Source organism: Rhinatrema bivittatum, chromosome 8 (assembly GCF_901001135.1).
Source record: "Rhinatrema bivittatum chromosome 8, aRhiBiv1.1, whole genome shotgun sequence".
In the NCBI taxonomy this organism is placed as follows: Eukaryota; Metazoa; Chordata; class Amphibia; order Gymnophiona; family Rhinatrematidae; genus Rhinatrema; species Rhinatrema bivittatum.
In genome coordinates this window covers 269,143,570-269,170,967 of record NC_042622.1, presented here as the reverse complement: position 1 = coordinate 269,170,967, position 27,398 = coordinate 269,143,570, and the positions used below count along the sequence as shown (strand labels likewise).

The following is a 27,398-nucleotide window of genomic DNA, read 5'->3' as shown; positions in this document are numbered from 1 at the left end:
GGGTCCACCGGCTCCTCCCCCTGGTCTGAATCTTCAGAAGAGGACTCCAGGATTGACCCCCATACCACAGGGGCCTGTATCCGTCGAATCCGAGTAGCCACCGGCGTCTCCTCCCTTCTGGGTACCTTGCCCAGTGGGTCTGAAGGTCCTGGAAGATGAAAGGGCCCCCTTTTTTCCAAACTGTTGGCCAGGAAAGCCTGGTGCATCAGCAGTACAAACTGTGTGGAAAATAGCACAGGCCCCGCGGAAGTGCCCTCCAAAGGATCAGGGTCTGCATCAGGAGAGTCCCCCATGGCTCCCCGAGCCACCATGGGGCTGGAATCGGCTGGGGAGAGAGCTGGAGGGTGATCCTATCCCCCCAACGCTCTTCCCTCCGCAGTGCAAAAAGCGCCCAAAATGGTCGCCATTCCTGCGCTAAGTGGGAACGGGTCAATCGGGGTCTCCGGCGCAGCGAGCAGCCTCCCAGCGCTGCGCTGCTGCGAATCTGCCGCCGTGGACACACCAGAACAACCGTCCCCCCCTGGGGAGGCATCGGCCACAAACCCTGACGAGGCTCGGTTGTCACAACGCGAGCACCAGCTCGTGCACGGTATGATGAAATGAAAACAGCCGTGAGGCAGTCTCCGGCAGCCACGGGAGGAGAGGGAGGGAGACAGAAAAGGATCCCCGCGCGAGCTCCAGGGCTCGAGTCTGCTCCTGCACTTCCTGCCGCTGAGGGAGAACCCCCAAGATTCTCCCAACAGGTTTTTTTTTTTAACTTTAAACAAAAAAAACTTTAGACAGAGCCCCAGAAAAGACAAAAAGATGGAATACTTCCCTGAAGAGGCTGGCAGAGGCTTTGGACAAGGAGCATAGAAGGGGGAAGGGAGCTGGACCACCAGCTGTCACCCCACCAGCAGACTCAGGGACAAAGTTTGGTCTTCCCAACCCCTGCTCGTCCAGGTCCTCACAACCCCCTGGGAGACTCCAAAGACATGATAATCTCGCTCTTTTTTTTTTTGCTTGGATCAGAACCGCAGGTTTCGCACCACCTCCATCTGCTGGAGACAGAGAAATACTGAGGAGCAGCAGGTGGCCACCAAGTTAAGGGGGCAGTGCCTGGGAAACTTTCTCTATCTCCATCTTCTGGAAGGGAGGCAAAACCCAGCAGTCTGGACTGATCCGGGTACGTACACAGGGAATGCGCGGGGGTAGAGAGGCTGAGAGCGGCCTCCAGAAACGTGCGCGCACGCGCGCAGCTGAGAGGGAACATTGGCAAGCAGTGTGAGGAGCACGCCACAGTGGCGTTCTGAGGGAGGCATTTTTTTGCCGCCTCAGAATTCTGCCATCTGAAGCGGCCGCCTCACCCTGCCTCATTATAGAACCTTCCCTGGGTGAACTTGAATAATAAACTTTACATGATTCTATTATTATTTTCTCTTCGTTTCAGATCCGATAAGGTGGGGACTGGGATTGGGCGAAGAAGGGGGACAAATAACTCTGATGCACTTAGGGATAGATTTTAAAAGAAGCGCACGCGTGTTCATGTGCGCATATTATAAAATACGTGGGCCGCGCGCACATACGCATCGGATTTTATAATCCGCGCGCAAGGGGGGAGGGGAGGATTTATGCAAACATCACGCGGTGATGCATCCCGGCCTTCCCCAGTTCCCTCCCAGTCCGCTCCAATTAAGGTGTGGAGTGGGAGGGAACTTCCCTACCCCCTAGCCCAACCTCCCTTCCGCTCTCCTCCCCGACCCCTAAATCCTACCTTTTTGCTTTTTTTTTCTGTTTTCCAACTTACTACAGAGCCCGACCTGAAGCAAGCTGCACGCGCCGGCAGCTGGGACAGCCATCAATGGCGCTGTCCCGGCCGCCCTGCCCCTCGCAGGAAGGTCAGCACTTATGCACGTACCAGCCTTTACACGTGTGGCTGGGCCTTTTGGAAAATAGGCTTGGCACGCGTGCGCAAAGCCCAGCCACGCGCGTAAAGGCCGGATTTTACGCGCGCAGCCTATTTAAAGTCTACCCGTTAGTGCCGAAGGTGGCTGTATCTGTACATGATGAAGGATTGCACCTAACGATACACTCAGTGAGGGAAGGGTGAAGGATTGTACCTACCGATACAGTCAATGCCAGAGGTGCTGACCTGGAACCCGTCGTTGCAGTCGCACCTATAACTTCCCATGGTGTTTACACAGCGGCCATTGGGACAGATTCCAGGCTTGGTACGACACTCATTCTCATCTATGAGCAAGAAACGTGATACAAACCATATTTAAAATATCAGCTGCTCACAGCACAGTACATGAGACAATCCAGCACTATAGTCCTTCCATCAGTTCATCCCTCCTACGGGTGAGACATTTATTTACATCAATTTACAGCCCGCCCTATTACCAATTCTTGTTCATGGCAGAGACATCTGGAACCAGCAGGGTTTTCCTGCAGACTACAAGTAATACTAAGGGCTTCTCATGGCCCCCAGGTATGTTTCATCTAATGATAACATACTGTATGTGGCCCACCACCTCTGAAACCCAATGCCACCTCCCTAACTTCTTGGCCACTCATGTTTCATTTTTGTTTTTTGCAAATTATATTTTATTGAAATCACAAGCAATAAACATGAAATACCACACCAAATACTGTGTTTGTCCATTACAATCAGTGCATATAATTGGCAGCATGATGAGAAAGCTCCCTGTGGTATCCCAAAAAGAAAAGAAATAATAAAATACTATTGAATTATTTTAAAATTAAACAATAAAAGTAATATCAAAACCAATTTTAAAATAAAAATTAACATAAGAATGACATCCCTCCCCACCCTCTCCCACCCATATTGTCCAAACAAAGTGACACATAATAGGGATCTTGATAACCCTTATTAATTACCTCCCATACCAGTTTTTTAACAAATCACTGTTATGCCTTCTTCCTCTCTGCCAACTTCTCACCGACCTCAATCTAAAGTTTTTCCTATACGCAGATGATATTCAAATCATCATCCCTATCAAAGACACATACTCTAATACTCTTGACTACTGGGAATCATGCCACAAAAAAATCAAACACCTATTCAACAACCTACACCTCATCTTAAATTCCTCTAAGACTGAAATCCTACTCATCTCTCCTGAGAACAACACCTCCAACAGTACTCTTCCTACCAATCTGCCTACCACACAAGCTAGAGACCTAGGAGTAATAATAGACAACCGGCTAAACTTCAAGGCACACATCAACAAAACAACCAAAGACTGCTTCTATAAACTCCAGGTCCTGAAAAGGATAAGACCTCTTTTCCACGCTCAAGACTTCAGAACGATCATCCAAGCAGTCATTTTTACGAAACTAGACTATTGCAATTCCCTATTGCTAGGTCTACCTTCATCATACTCCAAACCCCTACAGATGGTTCAAAATTCAGCAGCCCGAATCTTGACAGGCGCAAGGAAAAGAGACCACATATCCCCCGTCCTGAAAGAGCTTCACTGGTTACCCGTCTACTTCCGCATCATGTATAAAGCCATAACCATCACCTACAAAACTATACATCAACTCACCACTCTCGATCTTCAATTCCCTCTCCAAGCACATAATTCTACCAGACCTACTAGAGATGCTTACAGAGGCTCCCTCCAAGTTCCCCCAGCAAAAACGACCAGACACATTACCATAAGAGATCGCGCCACCTCCACAGCTGGCCCTCTTCTGTGGAATTCCATACCTACAGACCTCAGACAGGAGCCCTGCCTCCTAACTTTTAGGAAAAAACTTAAGACTTGGTTATTCAAGCAAGCTTTTCCGGACACAACCCAATGACACATTCCAATGTCCCCTAAAACACCATTCCTCTTGTTTATAACACTTATTTTGTATACTATATTTAAATTGTATATTGTTTAACAATTTCTTTTCTCTCCTCTCTTCTTCCTTCTCCAAGTTCGGCTACCCTTGTTAAATGAAACTGTACCTTCGGTCACCACAGTTCTAGTTTTTTGTATATAATTGCACTCCTGTTCGATGTAAACCAGCAAGATATGTTTTCATGATTGCCGGTATATAAAAACTCTAAATAAATAAATAAATAAAATAAATGCAGAAGCCTTATAATGGAATTGTGGCACCAGAGGTTAAGGCATCCCCACTACAGTCCGCTTGGAAAAAAGTAAAGCCACTACCTTCAGTCCCCAGACTACAAACCATCTGATCCTCGATGTGATGAAGACCAGCTTAAGAAGGAGCCCCACATTTTCTGGAATTTTGGATAATGGAGAAACTTCTTACCTGATAATTTTGTTTTCCTTAGTGTAGACAGATGGACTCAGAACCAATCGGTTATGTGCCCCTCTGCTAGCAGATGGAGATGGAGTCAGGTTTCAAAGCTGACGTTACCCTCGATACACCCCTGCAGTGACCTCAGCCATTCAGTATTCTCTTCAAAAGCCATTGTGGACATATTATTGAAAAACTTGAATACAATTTAAGAACTTGATTAAAACTGGTGACTGTATCTGTACTCAACCAAACATAAGCGGTGGTCTTCCGAGTCCTTGTGTCTATCTAGGGACGGTAAGGAAATGGACTGGTTCAGGTGAAACTTTGGCAAGAAGGAAGGGACAGTGCAAAGCTGCAATGTTCCTGGAGTCAACCGGAGGAATGGCCCCCAGCATGACAGCGACTGTAGTTCAGAGATGCGACGAGCCGAGCATATCTCCACCAAGAATACAGTCTTTAGCGTTAACAGACGTAGAGACAGAGCGTGCAGCGACTGAAAGGAAGGTCCTGCTAAGAAGTAGGGATGTGAATCGGGTGTCCAATCGTTCCCGCTTTTGGGTTCGTCTGGCCGTGGGAAAATCTCGATTTTCCTGCGGATTCCCGTTTTTTGTGTGTGAAAAATCGGTGAAAAATGAGTTAGCGCGCACTAACAAAAAATAGCAAAATGAGTTAGCGTGCACTAACAAAAATAGCAAAAAGTAACAAAAAATAACACAAATAAACGTTTTCTTGTAAGTGTGCACTAACATGAGTTAGCATGCACTAACTCCCGTTAGCGCACACTAACCCAAAAAACGATTTTTACGAAAATTCGGGGGGAAAAGTGATCGTTTGTTTTATCCGATATGGGACTGGCTTCGAAAAGGCACAGACAAGGGCATCCACTTTCAGGAAAGGCAGGCATTCTTTGGCCTCTGGGTCCAGAGGGTACAGGGCCTCCAATTCCTGGCCTCCTTTAAAGCTGGCTTCCAGGGTGTCCCATTGCCCGCTATAGGATGTCTGTACATGCAGTGCATCAACTCTGCGCAATCGCCGTGCACATAACGTCGCGCGCCTACTTACGTGCACAATAAAGTAAGCGTAGGATACAGGAAAATCCAGGTGAACGGGCTTTGCGTACACCTCGCCTTGCCCGCCTAGGCACTCAAAGTTTGTGTGCATACATTTTAAGCACGAGCTGATCAAATGCACAGTTACCACCGCCAATGGCGCTGGCAGCCAATAAGCATAAGAGCTTTGCTCTCTACACTGCTTGTCATATTAGGACTTCCCAGCCTGACCTGGATTCCAACTCGAGTCAGCACTGTGAGGAAGCCCAAGGGGATTTGGCCTCCCTGGATTTTGCTGAGCCCGGCTTCTCCCATTCAGGTAATGGATTGGCAGCCTTAACTGGAATTACTCCCGATCTGAATAACCCCTTGGCTGGGTCTTCCATGGAAGAGGGAAACTAGGCTGGGCCCACCCCAGTTCCCCCCAGGCTAGACATGGACCCGGCAGCCTTTTCTTGGGTAGAATTTTTATTTATTTATTTAAATCTTTTTCTATACCGACATTCATATATAATATCACATCGGTTTACATGGAACTTGGGTAATTTAACACAGAAGCAGAGGCAAAGTTGCAATAAACAGGGGGAATAAACTTGGAAGTGGAAGGAATCAGAATTAGATTAAGATAAAGTGGTAGGGGTTGACTATCTAGGACATAACTTTGATTAATTGGAAGAGCAAAGGAGGTCAGGTCAACTGTAAAACTAATGGTAATATATAGTGGAAAGATACGGTGGTTTATATACAGAGGGTTATATAACAAAGGATTATGTACAAGGTTTATAAACAGTGGGTTATATAACAAAGGGACTACAGGCCTTTGTGCAGGCGCAGTCTACTTCCTCGCTTGCTCCTATCCAGACGGAACCCCAGCCAGCCCCCCTCTCCCATTCCTGTTGGCAGACCTTGAGACATGCTCCATCTGACCAAGGGTATCCCTAGTGGGGACCCTAATGGCACAGATGAAGAGCAAGATCCCTTGGAAGAAGGGGAAATTCCCCTGGGATTAGAACCGTATCAAACCATGTTACAGTTCTTTCATAGAGATGAATTGCCAGCCTTGGTTTCCCAGACCCTGAAAACGCTGGGGGTTCCTAGAGCGGAATCTGTAATGGAACCTAAGAAGAATCCCATTCTGATTTCCTTGTGTAAAGCCTCTTGCTACTTCCAAGTACTGGAAGCCATCCAGGAGTTGATTGACCTGGAATAGGATGCCCCAGAAACAAGTTTTAAAGGGGGCCGGATGTTAGAATCTTTATATCCGCTGGATCCAGCAGTGAGAGAACATTTGCGTTTCCCTAAAGTGGATGTACTGGTCTGTGCTGTCTTAAGTGAACAACTATCCTAATGGAGGGAAAAGCGGCCTTAAAGGATGTGCACGATAGACGGTTGGAGTCTAGTCTTAAACAAGCCTTTGACACAGTAGCAATGACCAACAGATTGTTTCTTGTTGTGCCCTGGTAGCATATTTGTGCCTACTTCTCTCTCAGGAGGTGGAAGACTCGGGGTAAACCCCAGAGCAGCTATGGAATCGCATGCTCAGATTTAGTATGTACTTCAGCCAGAGGAGTGGCCTCAAACGTAGCAGCCACAAGGCTGCTATGGCTGCGGAACTGGTCAGCTGACGCAACCTCCAAGGCCAACCTTACAAAGATGCCCTTTAAAGGATCACTCCTATTGGGAAATGAATTGGAAAAACTGGTCAGTAAATGGGGCGAATCTCCAGTCCCCTAGCTACCGGAAGATAGGAAGCAGAAGCAGCGCCCCTCGCCTATGAGGGGCTGGTACAGGGGCACTCAATGTTTCCATCCCTATGGAAACTTGATATTTCAGAGGTCTCAACCCTTTGAAAGAACTCATTCCTTTCATAGTCAACAGCCCAAGAGAGGGGCAGGTTTGGATTCAGGATCATCCTGAACCTCCCAATGCAATTTTACTGACCCATCTTCAGAACGAGAAGATAGGGGACGACTGTCTCTCTTTTACCAAAGGTGGGTCGAGATCACTTCGGACAAGTGGGCACTAGAAGTCATACGAGAAGGATATGCGTTGGAATTTTGCAGCACTCCTTGGGACATATTCATGATGTCTCCTTGCTACTCCCAGCACAAAAAGCAGGCAGTGGATATTAATCTTTTAAGGCTCCTCAGGATGAGGGCTGTATTTATTTATTTATTTATTTAAGGGTTTTTATATACCGCAGAACGTAAAGGAATACATCACCGCGGTTTACATTTAACAATAACTTAGCAACAAGCTTTACATTGACATTATTAATAGGTATTAAATAAAATAAATTCCATATAACAGTTATGATGGATAACAGACTGTACAGACTGTGGACCATCCAATAATGTATAACATACAATTAAAATATTGATGTAACTATTAAACCTTTACAAACCAACACAAAAACTAAATAGTATCTAAATCAATACCGGTTCTGAGAGTGGGTATAATTTCTATATTGCACCGAAGACATTTCTGTTATTTCAAGCTAATTAATATCATGAAGGGGATGGGAGGGTGGGGATGGATGGGTGGAGGGGGAAGGATGGGTGGGCGGGAAAGGTGAAGGAGGGAGATAGTGGAGGGAAAGAGGGTAGGGTGGGAAACGGAGCATGGGGAGAGAGGGTAGCAAATTGAATGGCATTTCAGTTAAATGGAGATCATTGTGTGAATGCTAGTTCAAATAACCACGTTTTGAGTCCTTGTTTGAATTTCTTATGGCAGGGTTCCAGACGTAGGTCAGTGGGCATCTTGTTCCATAAGTTGCTTCCCGCTATGGAGATCGCACGGTCTCTTGTGGTCACGTGTTTGATGTTTTTTGTTGGGGGGGCTGCCCAATTTAGCTTGATGGATATGTCTTATGGGTCTCTTGGAGATATGGAACACAAAACTGCTCCGAGAACCATTGCATCTCTTGGTTATAGATCGACTTATGTATGAGGGAGAGAACTTAAAGGTAATTCTAGAAGCTACTGGAGCCAATGCAAGAACATGAGAGCGGGTGTTATGTGATCATGGAGATGGGTATTGGTGATTAATCGAGCTGCTGCATTCTGTAACATCTGTAAAGGTGAATTGAGTTTTTAGGGAGACCTAAGAGAATTGCGTTACAGTAGTCAATTTTGGTAGTATGGTAGCTTGTAATACCGTCCGGAAATCTTGTGGATGTAGAAGAGGTTTAATTCTTTTTAGTGTGTGAAGTTTGAAAAAACCATTTTTTATTGTAGCTGAGATGAATTTCTTTAAAGTGAAATGGTTGTCAATAATGACGCCAAGACTGCGGACTTGCTGTAGTAGGGAAGAACTGAAGTAGAATGGTGGGATGTGTTGGAGGGGATGTTATTGTGTGGCGTGATGATGATGAGTTCAGTTTTGGTAGTGTTTATAGCTAAGAAGTTTTCTGTGAGAAGCTTTTTTATTTCAGCCAGGCTGATTCCCAGGTTTTCAGAGCATTAGAGGGAATCATTAATAGGGATAAGAATCTGTACGTCATCGGCATATATGAAGTGTGGAGTTTTAGTTTTGCTAGGAGTCGACAGAGAGGTGCTAAGTAAATGTTAAACAGTGTTGATGATAGCGAGAGCCTTGTGGTACACCTTGTAGCAGATTTCTTGGTTTAGATATTTGGGATCCCAACTTGACACTGTATGTCCTGTCTTCAGAAAAGATTGGATCCAGTTTAGTGCAGTGCCAGTGATGCCGATTTGAGAGAGGAGGGTAGAAGGATATTATGATTGACCGTGTCAAATGCCGAAGAAATATCGAGTAGGGCAAGAATGTATGAATGACCAGAATCTAGTGTTTTTAGAATAGAGTCTGAGAGGGATACTAGCAGCGTTTCAGTACTATGGAACTTACGAAAACCGTATTGTGACGAAATAATAATCGGTTATCATCTAGATAGTCCGTGAGTTGTTTGTTTATCACTTTTTCTATTTTTGACAAGAATGGGAGGTTCGAGACAGGACGATAATTGGCCGGTTCAGATGGATCCAGGTCTGGTTTTTTGAGAGTCGGCTTTATAATTGCATGCTTAAGTTGCATAGGAAAAACACCAGTCGAATAGATTTGTTGATGATGTTGGAGATGGGAGGGGCAATCCTCGTGGGGATGGAGAGGAGTGTTTTAGTGGGCATAATATCTATAGGGTGCAATGCAGGTTTTAATCCCAGTACCTATGCCCCAGGAAAATAAGGGGCGTTATTCCATCTATTTCATTGTACCCAAGAAGGAAGGTTCCTTTAACCCCATCCTAGACCTCAAGAGTTTCAACTGTCACCTACGAGAGAGTCATTTCCGCATGGAAACCTTATGCTCCATGATAATGGCCGTACAACTGGGAGAGTTCCTAACTTTCCTGGACCTATTCGAGGCCTACCTACATATTCCAATCCATCAAGAACACCAAACCTTCCTATGCTTTGCTGTACTGGGTCGCCATTATCATTCTGGGCACTGCCCTTTGGCCTAGCCCCTGCCCCAAGAACATTTTCCAAGATTATGGTGGTCGTGGAGGCAGCATTGAGAAGAGAAGGAATCCTGGTACACCTGTACTTGGATGACTGGTTGATCCGGGCCAAGTCTGTGGAAGAAAGTCTCTGGATGACCAACAGATGACCTCCTTGCTTCAGGAACTTGGTTGGGTAGTAAACCTGGAGAAGAGCAGTCTCAAGCCTTCCCAGTCCTTGGAGTATCTGGAAGTCCAGTTAACACCAGGCAAAGCAAGGTCTCCCAACTACATGGATATGGAAGTTGATGTCCCAGCTGCATTAGTTGATGAACACAATAAGGCCTAACAGTGTGGAGCTATCTCCAAGTTCTTGGTTTGATGGCAACAACTTTGGAAGTAGTGCCGAGGGCGAGAGCACACATGCGCCCACTTCAGCACTCGCTGATGTCACTTTGGAACCCGCAGTCTCAAGACTATTTGATTTGGCTCCAGTTACCGATGGGAGTCTGCTCTCACCTCAAGCGGTGGTCGTAGGAGACTCATCTGAGCAGGGGGGTGTCCCTGGCCTCCCCGAAACGACTGGTTCTTACAATGGACGTGAGTCTTCGGGGCTGAGGAGCTCACTGTCAGGAACTCACAGCTCAGGGACATTGTACGGAGGAAGGCCCTCTGGAACATTAATCGCCTGGAAGACCAGGCAGTGAAGCTGGTGTGCTTGCAATTCAGCCTCAGACTCCAGAGTCAAGCAGTCCAAATAATGTCGGATAACACAATGACAGTAGCCTACATCAACCACCAGGGAGGAACCAAGAGGCAGCAGGTCTCAGGAGATAGACCTCCTTATGGAATGTGCGGAAATTTATCTACAAACGATATCAGCCTCACACATCGCAGGAAAAGTCAACGTCAGAGCAGTTTTCTAAGCAGGGAGAGTCTGGATCCAGGAGAGTGGGTATTGTCGGCCAAAGACTTTCAACTGATAGTAGATCACTGGGGCTTCCCATCCATCAACTTGCTGGCTGCATCTCACAATGTGAAGGTTCCCCGATTCTTCAGTCGGAGAAGATCTGTGGTCCCTGGGGATTGACGATCTCGTTCAGACCTGGTCGGAAGAAGTAGCTACACGCCTTCCCTCCATGGCCCCTGCTGGACAGGATCATTCGCAGAATCAAGCACCACAGGGATTAGTCCTACTAGTAGCTCCAGATTGACCCAGGTGTCCATGGTATGTGGATATGCGGAGACTCCTGGTGGAGAACTCCCTATGCCTCCTACCGCACAGGGACCTGCTACAGCAGGGATCGGTCCTTCACGAGGATCCAACTCGATTCTGTCTAACAGTTTTGCCCTTGAGAGGGCTCACATGATGAAACGAGGATATTTTGCAGAGGTAATTACGACCTTACTCCATGCTCGGAAGTTCTCTATGTCCCTAGCGAATGTGTGGGTCTGGAGAGTATTTGAGGCCTGGTGCAAGGAACGCAGTTGTCCACCCTTGGGTGGTCAAAATCCCACTTATTCTGGAATTTTTGCAGGACGGCTTGAATAAAGGTTTGGCCCTTAACTCCTTAAAGTTGCACGTAGTGGCTCTCTCCTGGTTTCAGGGGTGAGGTGAATGGAACCTCCCTGACAGTTCATCCAAACGTGGCCTGTTTTCTGAAAGGGGTGAAGCACCTTCGGCCACCCCTAAGGTGGCCGGTTTACTTGGGAATCTTAATTTAGTATTGCAAGTTTTTGCAGGGCCCGCCTTTGGCCACTACGCTGTCTTTCATTGCATTTATTAACCTTGAAAATGGTGTTCCCTGTACGTACCTGGATCAGTCCAGACTGCTGGGTTTTGCCTCCCTTCCAGCAGATGGAAACAGAGAAAGCTTTGAGGGCACCCCCTCTTAACCTGGTGTGCCACCTGAAGCTCCTCAGTATTTCTCTGCCTCCAGCAGATAGAAGTGGTGCAAAACCTGTGGTTCTGAACCTTTTTTCAGGGGTTCACCAATACAAAAAAAATAAAGTTAAGATCCTAGCATAAGGCTATCAAGGTAGGCCAGAAAAGCTTAGCGGTCCACCAAGGGAGTTGGCAGGTCCTAGGGGCCTATCCTCCCTGGTTGTAGGCATCAGGCAGCTCGGGTTGGTGATCCAGCTAGCGCCCTTATAGTAGCACCGAGGGTGATAGCCAGTGGTCTGTCTCCCTTCTCTCCCCATGCGGGATCCGGTGCCACCTTGCCCTCCTTGCCAGAGCTCTTACTTAAAAAAACCAACCTTAATTAGTTTTACAATCGGCAGGGCTGAGTGGCGGCAGCAGGTACCAGTGTGACGTGCCTTCGGGGGTTGAGCCGTGTTGAGAGGCAGTACTGCGGTTATTGCTCCTGGTTCCTGCTTCATTTTGGGCTGGGGGATGGTGGCGCTGACCGCGCACACTCCTGTGACAACAGCCATGCCACGTGGTGTCAGATCTGAGGCATGCGGGGAGCCGACTTTGTGGCTCTCCCATATGGGCCTCTCTGCACGCTGCCTCCCTGGCAGGGAGGGCTCTTCTAGCATGGCGGCAGGTCTGGCAGCCAGATCCCGTGGTGTGGGTAGAAGGGCTACCGGGAGGGAAAGCGAGGCTGATCCGTTCCCGTTGAGCATGGGAACGATGGCCATTTTGAATTTTTTTTCGGCTGCTGTGAAGACATTGGGTGGGGGAGGAGATCTTTCCCCCCTGCTATTGCCGGCAGATGTGAGTCCTGGGGGATCCTCAGGACTCCTTTATTCTACCCACACCACGGGATCTGCTGCGATTATTGAGCTCCCCGAGGATTATCCTGTTTCCCCGGAGGAGGATTTAAGGGGGCTGCCTGGTTTTTCAGCCGAATTTGTTCTCCTTATGCACCAGGCCTATTTGGCTAGCCAGGCTAGCCGTTCGGGTCTGGAGCGTTCGCAACCCCTCCGAAGATCTTGCTTTGGCAGAGCCCAGGATAGGGCAGGGCTTGGGTGAGGACCTCTCTTGACTTCTTTGCCTTTTGTGAGTGCAGACCTGAGAGAGGAGCTGGAGAAAGCGGTGCCATTGGATGAGCCTAAGGTTGTTCGCCTCTTTCAGAGGGACAAACTCAATCCCCTTCATACTGTATGTCCTGGTGGAACTGGGAATTGCAGCCCCTCCGAATGACCCCAACCTGGACACAGTGGACCCTGTCCTGGTGGGATTGCGGGGCCCGGCTAAGACCTTTCCTTTTCATCAGATGGTCCAGCAGCTGATGGTCCAGGAGTGGGACACTCCAGAAGTGGGCTTTTGCATGGGTAGGGCTATGGACAAGCTCTACCTGTTGCCGGAGGAAACCCTGGAGCTATTGAAAGTCCCGAAGGTGGATGCTTTGGTGTCCTCGGTCACCAAGAGAACCATTATTCCAGTGGCCAGGGTAGCAGCCCTCCAGGACAGAAAGCTTGAGGTTCACCTTAAGCAAATTTTTGAGGTCTCAGCTCTGGGAATCCAAGCGGCTATCTACAGTAGCCTCATGCTCAGAGCGGGCCTGAGATGGGTGCAGCAACTACTGAGTACCAGGGACCTTCCTCCTCAGGAGTCGGCCCAGGTGGAGCCTTATATGACCTCCTTTGGACCTCCTCTAGAACTATGGTGTCAGCTATTTCCGCCAGAAGACTTTTATAGTTGTGCAATTGGTTGGCTGATGTTTCCTCCAAGGTGCAGCTTAGTGCACTGCCCTTCAAAGGAAAGCTCTCTTTGTGAGGACTTGGAACAACTAATCAAGTCTCTGAGTGACAAGAAGGTGCACAAATTGCCGGAAGATAAGCCAAAAGGCCCTAGAGGGTTTCTCCCACCTGTTCTTGTTTTCAGAGTCAGCGGCGTTTTCGCCAAAAGAGAGCATGTGGTGCAGGCCAGTGGCAAACCTTGGGGAGGTCTCAACCCTGGTCTCAGTCCTTTTGGGGACGGCGAGCAGGACGAGATGGACCCGGCCAGGAATCCTTAGCTACTAAATCCTCTCAATGAGATGCAGCTGACCCGTTCCTCTGTGCCGGTCATTGGGGGACAGCTGCCCTTTTCTTTGAGGAATGGGTCAAGATAACGTCAGACCAGTGGGTATTAAGTATTATCACTCACGGCAACACTTTAGAATTTGCTCGGCCTCTCCAAGTCCTCTTTCTGATCTCTCCGTGTGGCTTGCCGGCGAAACGGCAAATAGTCCATCAGACCATCCATAGGCTGGTATCCCTGGGGCCATTGTGCCCGTTCCTCCAGAGGAATGGGGCATGAGATGTTATTCCATTTACTATGGTACCAAAGAAGGAAGGATCCTTCCGTCCAATTCTGGATCTGAAGAAGGTGAACAAGTCTCTCAAGGTACCGCATTTCTGGATGGAGACCCTGCACTCGGTCATTGTGGCAGTGCGCAAGGAGGAGTTCTTGGCTTCTCTTGATCTGACGGAAGCATATCTGCACATAGGTACTTACAGGGATCATCAGCGATTTCTCCGGTTCATGTCCCTTGGCAAGCATTTCCAGTTTTGCGCTCTTCCATTCGGTCTGGTGACAGCTCCACGTACTTTCACCAAAGTGATGGTGGTGGTGGCAGCAGCCCTTTGCAGGAAAGGGATTATAGTTCACCCGTACCTGGACGACTGGCTCATTTGGGTGAAATCTGAAGCTCTCTGCAAACAGGCAGTAGACATGATCTTGCATCGCTTGCAATCCCTTAGGTGGGTCTTCAACCAGGCCAAGAGTTACTTGCATTCTTCTCAGGTCTTGGACTTCCTGGGAGCTTGGTTCAACACCCGAGTGGGCAAGGTCTTCCTTCCGGATCAGAGGGCCACCAAGCTGCATTTGCAAGTTCAACACCTTCTGGCGGTATCAGTACCCACAGTCTGGGATTATTTGCAGGTCCTGGGCTCCATGGCGTCAACTCTGGAGTTGGCTCCATGGGCCTTTGCTCATATGAGACCCTTACAGAGAGCGATGTTGTCCCATTGGGATCCAATGTCAGAGGAGTTCCAAGTTCCCTAACCATTCCTGGAGTCCGCCAAGGCCAGCCTTGGCTGGTGGTTGGTGCAAGACCACTTGAGGCGAGGGGTGGATCTTGAGGTGCCTCAGTGGGTGATAGTGACGACGGGCACCAGTCTCACCAGCTGGGAAGCAGTATGCCAATCTCACTCACTCGGTCCAGGGCCGATGGTCACAGGAGGAGGCGTTGTAGTCTATCAATTGGCTTGAGACGAGAGTGGTGAGATTGGCTTTGCAGAGTTTTCTCCCACTCTTGACCAACCGGGCGGTTGTTTTCCCTAGATAAGCACAGGGATGCGGAGGAACACCACCTCCTCAGTCATTTGAATGTCGGTAGACTTTTGGTGCGATATCTGGAAGTTTCAGAACGGATCCGAAAGAAGGACCGCCTATTTGTCCTTCATGGTGGAAGGAAGCAGGGCGAACCAGCTTTGTGGGTTACCATAGCTCGCTGGATTAAGGAGGTGGTCACGGGAGCCTATGTTGGAGGCAGGAAAGCCATTAACTTCCTAGGTTAAAGCTCATTCCACCAGGGCTCAGGCAGTCTCATGGGCGGAATTTAGACTGCAGTCCCCTGTAGATATCTGCTGAGCAGCGACGTGGTCCTCCTTGCACACCTTTTCCAGGTTCTATATCGCCTGGATGTACAGGCCCGAGACGCCATAACGTTTGCAAGGGCGGTATTAACCGGCTTGTGGGCAACCTCCTGCCCCGATCGGGAGTATCTTTTGTACATCCCATTGGTCCTAAGTCCATCTGGCTACACTCTAGAAAATGGAGAAATTACTTACCTGATAATTTTGTTTTCTTTAGTGTAGACAGATGGATTCAGCATCCCATCCCTGGTTGCCCAAGAACAGTGCCAAGGATTCATCCGTGGAGTGGATATCGATTCCAAGAGATTACGGGTAAGCCGTCATTCAGTCCCTAGATCAGGGCATCTATAATCTTATTGGGATTCAGTGTTTATATTTGGTTGAGTACATTTATGGTTATCCGCTTTTATTCAAGTTTTTTCGATAGTATGTCCACAGTGGCTTTTGAAGAGAATATTGAAGGGCTGAGGTCGCTGCAAGGGTGACTTAGGGTGACATTTTTTATTTATTTATTTATTTATTAAGAGTTTTTATACCAGTCATTAAGTTATTTACCATCATAACGGTTTACAATAGTGCACCAATATCCAAGTGAATATGGATCATAATTTACATAGGTGGTGCCAGTACTATTCGGTAACAAACAATATGGACTAATATAATTTACTATAAGGATTTTGCATATGAAGAAAATCAGTTGGGGGATTGTCTGTTTTATAGCGATGTATCCTGTGGTTTGACTACAGTTAAAATTAGTGGTGAGCTAATTTCCAGTAGTAACTGGATTTGTGTGAGCTTGTTGCTACATGTCATCTTTGAAACCTGACTCCGTGTCCATCTGCTGGCAGGGGAGATATAACCCATTGGTCCTGAGTCCATCTGTCTACACTAAGGAAAACAAAGTTATCAGGAGAGTAATTTCAACATTAGTGAATCAGGCCCTTAAGCAGATAAGTGATGTTTTAAGACTTATCCAGCTAAATAGAGGATTTGTTGCTACTTATCTGGATAAATCAGAACTTGTCTGGATAAGTGCTGCTACTACTTAGTCGGATAACTTGGAACTTATCCAGCTAAATACATCAAAGCTGCTACAAAGCTGGATAAGTGAGAATTTAGTCAGATAAGTGTGCACAACTGGTATACCCGCTGTATTGTTATATCTAATGTTAAAGTGACTCACAAGTAGATTTAACATGAATAAATTAGATGCATTTACTACCTCTTAAGTCAGCTTTTACACACATAAATTGGGAGATTTTCTATCATGTGGGTGCAGTGAAATTACCAGTTTTACCAATTAGTGTACCCGTTTGCCCAGTCCATCTGTAGGTCAACAAAACCCTCCTGGCTCTTCGGCCTGAAATCTCATTTCACCACCAGAACTCCCACCCAGTCAGTATATTTCACGATCACTTCCTCCAGATACTGAGCAGGAGTAAATATATGCAAACAAGTGGCCAAATCTACATGTGTCAATGCTTAAAAAATAGCAACTTACTCGTGTAAATGTTGGCCCCTCCTCAGAATGCTCTTGGCCCAGATTTACTTGTGGACCCTGATTGATGCGTGTATGTTCGGTTTTCTAAAATAGCATACACTCACGTAAATGCTATTTTACACGCGTAACTGCTAAATTTTTACACGGTGCAGCTTTTGAAAATTCGCCTTTATGAGTATCATATAATAGATAGATTCCTGCATCAGTGCTATCAACCAAACGCCACGCCATCAGGAGAGGTGGGGCTGCTGCAAGCCAGGTTTTCTAAATCTTGCCCTCAGAGCCCTCTGCTGCTTTCTGTTCTGGAAGAAACTAGGCGCTTACATTTAAGTTTCAATCTATGTACTTTATGCTCTCATGTGAGATAACGTAAAGTATGCATATACTCTTTGGCTGCACAACCGCCTGATCTTCAAGCCACAGATCTGTGAGCAGTTTTGATGTTTGAAGATCAGGTTGGTCTGTGTAGGCTGAAAAGTGCCCTGTACTTCTGTCACTTAGATGCTTATTGAAAACCTATCCCTAAATGTTACGTTTTTGTCAAATGAGGCAACAGAATTACAAAAGTACGCATGAGATCAAAATTGTGGGGACGGCCCCAAAAATTTTCATTTGGACATAGGTGTTGGGACAGAATGAACGGCTATGAGACACTTGGATGAAGGCCAGACCACGTATAAACGTGCCCCATGAGAAACACAGAAGTGGTCCTTACCCACACAGCTCTCGCCGTCGGGTCTGCGCTGCATTCCTGGTGGACAGATGCACATGAAGGTCCCGATGAGGTTCTTACACATCATTCCCCGCGATTCACAGTCGTGCAGACCTTCCGTGCACTCGTCCAGATCTGCAGACGGTCACAAGCAGCAAATTCACGGACAACCCTTCAGATCACGAGTACCCTTCGCTACGTTGACCCCTTTACCTCCCCACGGCATCACCATTTCAGATTCCCAGTCCCCACTGCATGCAGACCCCCAGATCCAAAACATATTCCATCTCTCTCGGCCTCCAGGCCCACCCGTGTCACATTGCACCCAGCCTCCAGACCCACAGCCCATCATTCCAAGCTCCCTGACCCACAAGCACCAAATCAACGTGAACCCAACTGCACCCAGACTCATCTAGGCACAACCCATCACTACCAACTCTTCTACTGTGCAAATTCCATCACAGACTCCCACCTATCCCCATCCACTGCTCCCAGGCCTGCAGAAGACTGAGGCCAATTTCAAAATATCTAGGTAGTACCTAACTTTAAGAGTTAGGCGCCTAGATCTTCCTAAAAGAATATTTACCCCTGCTGAGTCCCTAAATTTAGGTTCTTATTTTTACTAGATTCCTAAAATTTGGGTGGGATCAGGTCTGAGGAATAAAGTCAGGGGCTAAGCACTGCTTTCCAGTGCGGGTGCCTATTTTAGATGCCTAAACTTTCGGGAATCAATAGATGTCTTAAAGTTAGGCACCTATTTTCAGCCCGGATCTTAGGCACCTACATTGAGGCATTTAGCCATCTTTAAATATCAGCCTCTCAGCTCCTACCTTTGCACATCCGTCTGTCTTCCCTGAGTGTGTATCCAGAGGGACAGGTACATTCATAGAATCCAAATGTATTGATGCAGCGGAAAGCACAGAGCAGGGGGTTGAGGGAACATTCATTGATGTCTGCAAAGAGAGGAACGGCGTGACCTTTGGGTATGAGCTCACTCAAAGTACAGCACTTCATGAGGCCAATATTCAGCAGGCTGCTTAGGGGACAAATTATCTGGCCAAAGTTAGCTCAGCACGGGAAGCATAAACCACGGGCATCTTACGCCGCCAGCACAGCTCCTGTCCGAAGCTGCAATGGAAGGGCCGGGAGCGAGGAACTACCGAACCTCACTCCTGCTAGGGGTTTTTGCAAGTGTCAGGGGGGAGATGGGACCCAGAGCAATTGTATCATGTAGGGGTGGATGTGGGGGGAGGAGGGGTGCATGGCCCGGCAAGGCCATCAATGCAGTTTGGTAGGAGGGGTTATTTCAAAGTGCTACTCACCCGGATATCTTTTGAAGATATCTGGATACGTAGCAAGTTGTCTGCCCAGGCAAGGCTGGATAACTTTAGACCTCGTCTGAAGCAGGCCTAAGGTTATCTGGCTAACTTAGCTGAGGCAGAGACACCCTGGGGGGGGGTCTCCACCAGATGTCCCGAGTCCCCAGCCCTGGGTATATAGAGCTGCAGAGGGACAAGACCATTCATTACAGCACCTCCCCCAGAGTTTCTGGAACTGGATGTCCCTGAGGCACGAGGCGGGGGCTAAGTCTATGTGAGGGGAGGGCAGACGCAGTTTGCTTTCAGAAGGGAAGGCTGTGTATCTCTGAGTTAGGCCCCCAGCTGACATAGGAGCAGAGAGGCACAGGCCGTGCCAGTTCCTGTTACAAGGCTGGAAGGAAGGGGGCTATTTTAAGAAGCTTTTTTTCTTTCTGGTTTTCCATTCCTGGCAGGCAGAATCCCCAGCTCAGGGTGGTCAGGAGGGACTGACAACCTTTTCAACCTGCATAAGAGGAGAATGCAGCCTCCAGGGGGAGAAGAGATCCTGATTCAAGTTTTTGCAAGTTTGTTTTTTCCCACTTTTGGGAAAGGGGGAATTTTTCTGCCCCCTGTTTTTGCCCTGAACTGGAGACTTTTAGTGACCGTTTCCCGTACAGGTCTTTCCTTCAGGGAGGGCCATCATCTACTGAATCTGTCGAAGAGAAACATCAAGAGAGCAAAAAAAATCTCTGGAGACATCCCACAGAGTTTCTACCCTACTGGGACACGGGACACTGCCAGGTGAGGTTTGGGATTCGACGTGGAGCCCATGTACTATGGGAAGGGTCCGGTCAAAATTAGGATACCCCAGCCACCGTGGGACCCTTGTCTTTCACTGCCATGTAGGACAAGTCAGTTCCTAGCCTCTGCCTGCAGGGAGACATTCACAGACGAGAGAGCATTCAAATCCCGATTAATGTGAATCTGGGGGCACGAAGCAACTGGACACTGTGAGCCCAAAATTGAGAGCTGCCCGTTGACTTACTCAGCTAAGTTACAAGGGATATTCAGCGGCATGGCCAGGGGCGGATTCCGGGTAAAGATCGGCCCAGGGATTCGCCGCCCAGGCCGGCCCAGGAGATACCCCGTGGTCTGCTGAGTGCGGCTCTGTCACGGCCGCGCTCGGCAGACCACGTGACCAGAGCGACTGGCCCACCGGGGGGATGCCCATCCCCGGATAGGCCAATCCGCCCCTGGGCATGGCTAAGCCGCTGACTATCTCCATACAAGCGCTACGTAGTCGGATAAGTTAACATCCAGCTAAGTTAAACCTGCCCATTGGCAGGATTATCTTTCCTGCATAAGTTATCTGGCTAAAGCTATATATTGCGACTTAGCTGAATAAGTTATCTGACTAAGCAGTGCCACCCACTATCAGGCCTGCTAACGGCTAACTGACTTGTCCGGCAATCTAGTGGCTGCTGATATTCAGAGGCCCGCCAGATACCAGAGAAATCCCACTTATCTGCAACTGAGCTCTGAATGTGCTTTCAATATCGGGCCCCTTATGTTATGCATCTATTTTGATTCTTTGAAGAGGAATTCCAGTAAACTTTAATTTGAACGCCCATCCAGTGAGTCCCGCCTGGTTTGTAAGTGTGCCTGTCCCAAAGAGCTATGGTAACAACCTCACAAGGGAACGTCCTTACTGCCAAGGTGGTCAGCCTTCACCCCCACAGAAAGGACCCACACTTTGGGGGTCGAAGAGAGGGAGTGCGAACTATGAAGTCAACCCCTGATAAATTCTTTTGTGTGCCCTTGGAAACAGTGGCAATCCAGAGAAAAGGATTACATTAGATAATATTTCAAAAACAACTAAATTAGCCAGATAATTAAACACCCCTGGTACGTCTCTTTTTTTTATGCACCTATAATTTAGCAGGATAAGTGACTGAATATTGCAAAACTTGCCATTTAGATAGATAACTTGCAAATGATCAGTCTAAATGGCTTTGAATATTGATTTTCGTATGTTTAAGCCCCTGCCCCATCTTCTTCAAGATACTGTGAGGCAGCTTGTGTGAGGGAAGTTTGCATTGTTACTGCCCATGCTGTACCTCTTCAGTGCTGGGGCAGTGTGTTGTGTGTGTGTGTGTGTGTGTGTGTGTGTGAAGCTTACACTCTGCTGCTGCTGCCCTATTATACCTATTCTGTCACAGGCACTGTGTATATTTGTGGGGGAAAGCTTGCACTGCTGCTGCCCATTTTGTAGTGGGGCAGTGTTTGTGTGCGAATGTGTGTACATATGCATGTGTGTGACAGAAGCTACCTGTTCTGTAGTGGGTGTGTGAAGTATGCACTGCTGCTGCCCATGCTATGCCTGTTGTATGTGTGAAGCTTGTCTCTTCCTGCCTCTGCTGTGCCTGTCCTATGATGTGGCAGGGTGTGTGTGTGTGTGTGTGTGTTTTGCTCTGCTGCTGCCCGTGCTACACCTGTTGTGTGTGTGAAGCTTGTTTCTTGCTGCCTGTGCTGTGCCTGTCCTGTGATGTGGTAGGGTGTACGTGAGGGAAGATTGCACTGATGCTGCCCGTGCTACACCTGTTGTGTGTGTGAAGCTTGTACTGTTGCTGCCTGTGCTGTGCCTGTCCTGTGATGTGGTAGGGTATACGTGAGGGAAGATTGCACTGATGCTGCCCGTGCTACACCTGTTGTGTGTGTGAAGCTTGTACTGTTGCTGCCTGTGCTGTGCCTGTCCTGTGATGTGGTAAGGTATACGTGAGGGAAGATTGCACTGATGCTGCCCGTGCTACACCTGTTGTGTGTGTGAAGCTTGTACTGTTGCTGCCTGTGCTGTGCCTGTCCTGTGGTAAGGTATACGTGAGGGAAGATTGCACTGATGCTGCCCGTGCTACACCTGTTGTGTGTGTGAAGCTTGTACTGTTGCTGCCTGCTGTGCCTGTCTTGTGATGTGGTAAGGTATACGTGAGGGAAGATTGCACTGATGCTGCCCGTGCTACACCTGTTGTGTGTGTGAAGCTTGTACTGTTGCTGCCTGTGCTGTGCCTGTCCTGTGATGTGGTAAGGTATACGTGAGGGAAGATTGCACTGATGCTGCCCGTGCTACACCTGTTTGTGTGTGAAGCTTGTACTGTTGCTGCCTGTGCTGTGCCTGTCCTGTGATGTGGTAGGTATACGTGAGGGAAGATTGCACTGATGCTGCCCGTGCTACACCTGTTGTGTGTGTGAAGCTTGTACTGTTGCTGCCTGTGCTGTGCCTGTCCTGTGATGTGGTAGGTGTACGTGAGGGAAGATTGCACTGCTGCTGCCCAGTCTACACCTGTTGTGTGGTGTGAAGCTGTACCGTTGCTGTGCCTGTCCTGTGATGTGGCAGGGTGTGTGAGGGAACTTGCACTGCTGCTGCCCGTCTATACCTGTTGTATGTGGAAGCTGTCCTTGCTGCCTGGCTGTGCCTGTCCTGTGATGTGGCAGGGTGTGTGTGAGGGAAACTTGCACTGCTGCTGCCCGTGCTATACCTGTTGTGTGTGTGAAGCTTGTCTCTGCTGCCTGGGCTGTGCCTGTCCTGTGATTGGCGGGTGTGTTGTATGTGTGTGTGTGTGTGGGTGTGTGTAGGGAAGCTTGCACTGCTGCTGCCCGTGCTATACCTGTTGTGTGTGTGAAGCTTGTACTGTTGCTGCCTGTGATTGGCAGGGTGTGTGTGTGTGTGTGAAGGTTGCACTGCTGCTGCCCGTGCTATACCAGTTGTGTTTATGTGTGTGAAGCTTGTACTGTTGCTGCCTGGGATGTGGCAGGGTGTGTGTGAGGGAAGCTTGCACTGCTGCCGCCCGTGCTATACCTGTTGTGTTGTGTGTGTGTGTGAAGGTTGCACTGCTGCCAGTGCTATGCTCCCTCTATGGACAGCAGTCTGCGGTCCTGTCTACTGTCACTGGTTCTAATCTCTCTATCTGTTTATTTATTCATCCCATTCTCAGGCTTGATTTCATGCCTTCCTGTTACACAGCACAAGGCGGGTTACAGAATCAAACTAAAAACACAAAAATAAGCATTAATCCTGTGTTATCGATCCTCCCTCTTTCTACACTTTCACAAAACTGATGATAAAATTATACATCACAATAAAAAAGCAACCCTTCCTCGCCCACCGTTTAAACAAAAGTCCCCACCTTTCCCCTAAATATTTGCAAAATGAGCCAACCAATCAAACATCAGAATAAAACAACTCTGCCTCCTTTCCCCATGTACATCACAAAAAAAAAAACCTGTCTACCCCCCTCCACCTCACCCCCCTAATATTTCATCACAAAATGCTCAGGATAACAACTTGAGATGGAGCGAGAGAGGTGCTGGAGCTTTTACCTTCACAGGTCATCATTGGCCCCGGCTCAAAGCCTTCGTCGCAGGCGCACTCGAAGCCGCCCACTACGTTGGCGCAGGTGCCGTTGCCACACGGGTTCCCGATGGAGCACTCGTCGGTGTCTGCCAAAGGGGAAGGAGAGAGGATACAACAGCGTGAGCTTTGAATATAGGGATGTGCCCAGAGAGCCCCAGCCGTGCCTGGCAGCCGGCAAGGGGGGCAGAGGCACAGGGGAGCATCCAGGAGGAATCCCCACAGCCAAGATAAGTACTTCCAGACAGCCAATTTACAGGTCCAATCGCTTCTGAAAATTGCCCTTCTAAGTAGGGATGTGCATCGGGTGCCCGATCGTTTGTGCTTCCGGGATCGTGTGATCGTTTTTTTTGTTTTTTTTTTTTTAGTAAAAAATTGTTTTTCGGGGTAGCGCGCACTAACAAAAATAACAAAAATTAACAAAAATAAAAGTTTTTTTTCTTAGTGCGCGCGCGCTACCCCGAAAAACGATTTTCACGAAAATTCGGGGGGAAAAGTGTTCGTTTCTTGTTTTACCTGATATATAACGAATTAAGAAATATCGTACGATATTTCTATTCATTATAAAAACGATTCACATCCCTAATTCTAAGCATAAGAGCTTCCCTTGATATGCATCCTAAATGCTTAATAAAATACCTTTCCTTGTAGGCACATCAATGTTTCTGCATTTCTTACCTGGACATTTTTTCTACATAAAATCTTCTATTCTTGCTCTGTCCAGCACAAGTCTGGAGCTGCCATGATTCTCTGCCTGTTCCTGCCCCACGTATCAAGGGTCCTGGCCACACCCTCCTTGCTTAGCCAATAGGAGCTCATCTTCCATCGTGCAGCAGGAGAGGCGGGGCTAAAGTAGGGCAGCCATATTTAAACTGGGGCCACAAAAATGCTTTTAAACAGGCTTTTCTCCCAATTCCGAGAAATGAAGATGTGGCAGCATTGACTGGATTATTCAGAAAGGGGATAAGAAATCATAGTACACATCATCAGGGCCATTGTAAGAGCATCTGGGGCATCAAGCAGAGGTTGGGAGGAGGAGCACAACACAACCCTTTTCAATCAGTCTATGAGTCTGCAAATATGCGAGTCCAAAAGGAAAGCAGAGTTTCTTACCTGTAACAGGTGTTCTCCTAGGACAGCAGGATGTTAGTCCTCACACATGGGTGACATCATCAGATGGAGCCCGGAAGGGAGAACATTTGTAAAGTTTCTGGAACTTTGAGTGAGCATGCCCAGCATGCCCTATTCCATGCATCCACGCAGGGTCCCTCTTCAATCTCATAACATAGAATAACGATAAAAATTAAACAAAAAAAAGGAGAAACCCAACTACGTGGGGGGTAGCAGGGTTTCATGAGGACTAACCTCCTGCTGTCCTAGGAGAACACATGTTACAGGTAAGCAACTCTGCATTCTCCTAGGACAAGCAGGATGATAGTCCTCACACATGGTACTCCCTAGCTACAGGCTGCTCCCCAACACAAAAGAGGACCAATGAGCACCAAGCAGCTGCCAATGGGCACAACAACCACAGTGCTGTTGGTAATAGAGGGGGAGACAGTTTGAAACCCAAACAATGGGTCCTAGGCAGGGAGAGTTGGGTTCTATTTATTTATTTATTTGCTTTTATATACCGACATTCGATCGAGATATCACATCGGTTTACATATAACTCGGTGAATAGGGCAGAGACTGCCTTATTTTACATGAAACAATTAACATGGTAACTTGCCTTGTTTTACATTGTAACATTTAACATGGTAACTTGTCTAGCAACGAAGGAGATGAGTATAGATTATAACAAATTAAAATATATAGGATGGTAGTAAATCACAGTAACATTTATAATGTCATATGAATATGGGTTTACATAGTAATGAGGTAATTTGAGGGTTTAAATCAAAAACATTTTACATTGGTGGTGTGTGTTCTATATCTCAAAGAGATTCCAAAGGACAGACTGGCTGATGAACCTACTGTCACATTGGCCATCCCTATCCAGACAGTAGTGAGATGCGAATGTGTGGAGAGAACTCCATGTCTTAGCCTTGCATAGCTTCTTCACGGGAACTGCTTGTAAGTGGGCCACCAATGTTGCCATGACTCTGACAGAATGAACCTTGACATGACCCCCAAGATATAGTCCCGCCTGGGCATAACAGAAGGAGATGCAGTCTGCTAGCCAATTGGATAGTGTCTGTTTGGCAACGGAAACTCCCAATTTATTCCTATCAAAGGAAATGAAAAGCTGGGTGGACTGTCTATGGGCTTCTGTCCATTCCAGATAGAAGGCTAAGGCTCTCTTGCAATCCAAACTGTGTAGGGCTTGTTCACCTTGGTGCAAATGGAGCCTGGGAAAGTATGTTGGCAGGATGATTGACTGGTTAAGATGGAAATCCATCACCACTTGAGGCAGGATCTTAGGGTGTGTATGCAAGACTATCCTGTCATGATAAAACTTAGTATAAGGTGGACAAGTCACTAAGGCCTGGAGCTCGCTGACCCTGCACGCTGAAGTCACCACCACAAAAAATATGACCTTGGGTGGGAAGCAAGAAGGCAGCATGACCGGAGACGCTGAAGGCTGCTCCCCATATCTTTGTTTTCTTAACTTTGTTTCCTTTACCATATGGCGCCTAAATGCAAAAGAAAGGTTAGGGTTTTTCCCCTTGAAACTCTATACCTTGAGGGGCATCAGTTAGTTACCTCCTTCGCATCTCCTACCCCTGAAGTTTCGGGTGGTATGGTCCTGAGAGCACCAGTGGAGGAGTGTTGGTCTCTTTGGGGGGAGAAGCTTCCCTCAGCCCCCGTGCTCAAGCCTTCCTGCCAGCACCCAGACATGACTCTACCTCATCGATCACAGTGGCACAGAGTGATTACCTTTTTGCAACACAGATGAGGGCTGTCGAGCAGTTGGCGTCTGTTTTGTCATCATTGGAGGGGCCATCTTTGTCTCCCCATTGGCTGTTTCCTCTTCGGGCATCTCTATCTTGGATTCAAGAGTAGAGCAGATTTCTCCAGTTCTCGATTCAGGTTTCCTTGCTTTACCAACTTCAGGTGAGTCTCGGAAATCCACCATGAAGCCAGCAGAGGTAACGCTGGACTCAGTATGGGAGCTGATGTCTTGTTTTGGTCAGGACTTGACTTTAGTTACTCAGAAGTTGGATTCTTTCACTTCCAAATTGGATGTACTGGTCTCTCTACATGATTTGAAGATATGTGAGCATGACAATAACATTTTCTCTTTCCAGCAGGATTTGGATAAAGTGGTTGCAATTCAAGCTAATTTGGTACAAGAATGTGGAATGCTTTCCAGAAGGGTTGAATTCTTAGAAGATTCATCCAGGTGTCTGAATCTACGTTTCCTGAATTTTCCCAAAATTATGGGGGAACTTCCCATTATGAATTTAAAGAGATATATTTTGGATGTCTTGAAATTGCCAGTCGATGTTTTACCATCTATTAATAAGGCTGGTTTTTTTACCTATATCTTCACGCTCTAACCTGTCTTCTTTCAATGTATCTCAATTTCTTACAACATCTGGAAATGAAATTATTGAGCATGCTACGTTGCTGTTTCCTTTGTACAGATGTTGATTTAAGTAAGGTTATGTCTCTATTTTCATAATCTTAATTCTGATTTTCATGGCCAGAAGGTTCGTATTTTTCCAGATTCATCTAGAATTACTCAGGAACAGAGAAGACAGTTTCTTGTGCTTAGACAGGAGGTGCTAGCTTTAGGTGCTTTCTTTATGCTACATTACCCATGTATGTGTCACTTAAATTCATTCTATAATTATATCTTCTCTCCTGAGCAGCTCAGATCGTTTATTGATGCAAGGAAGAACTTAACATCATCTCTGGTTCCCACAGTACAACAGCTGGCTTGATTTGATATATATACTGCTATGGTCCTTTCATATACACTGTTTCTTTTTTTATGCTCCTCTGTTTCTTTGCTTCCCTCTTATTTCCTTTGTTAAAATAGTTTACTAACCCTTAGAAGACCTATCGGGGTTTCTAGAAACCTCACAAGAGGAACAGATAGAGTCAAGAGGTGTCTTGTTTGTTTCATTTGTAACATCTAGTGATAGAGATAATGTCCTGAGGAGTTTCCTAAGG

At 47.4% G+C, this 27,398-nt stretch overlaps 1 protein-coding gene across 1 annotated transcript in view; it reads right to left on the bottom strand.

The window, feature by feature from the left end:
• Positions 1-27,398, bottom strand: part of LOC115097632 (fibrillin-2-like) — a 421,199-nt gene that overhangs the window by 3,908 nt on the left and 389,893 nt on the right. Inside the window, 4 exon segments of the mRNA XM_029613571.1 lie at positions 2,104-2,229; positions 17,577-17,708; positions 18,404-18,526; positions 23,246-23,365. Coding sequence (XP_029469431.1) covers positions 2,104-2,229; positions 17,577-17,708; positions 18,404-18,526; positions 23,246-23,365 — 501 coding nt within the window.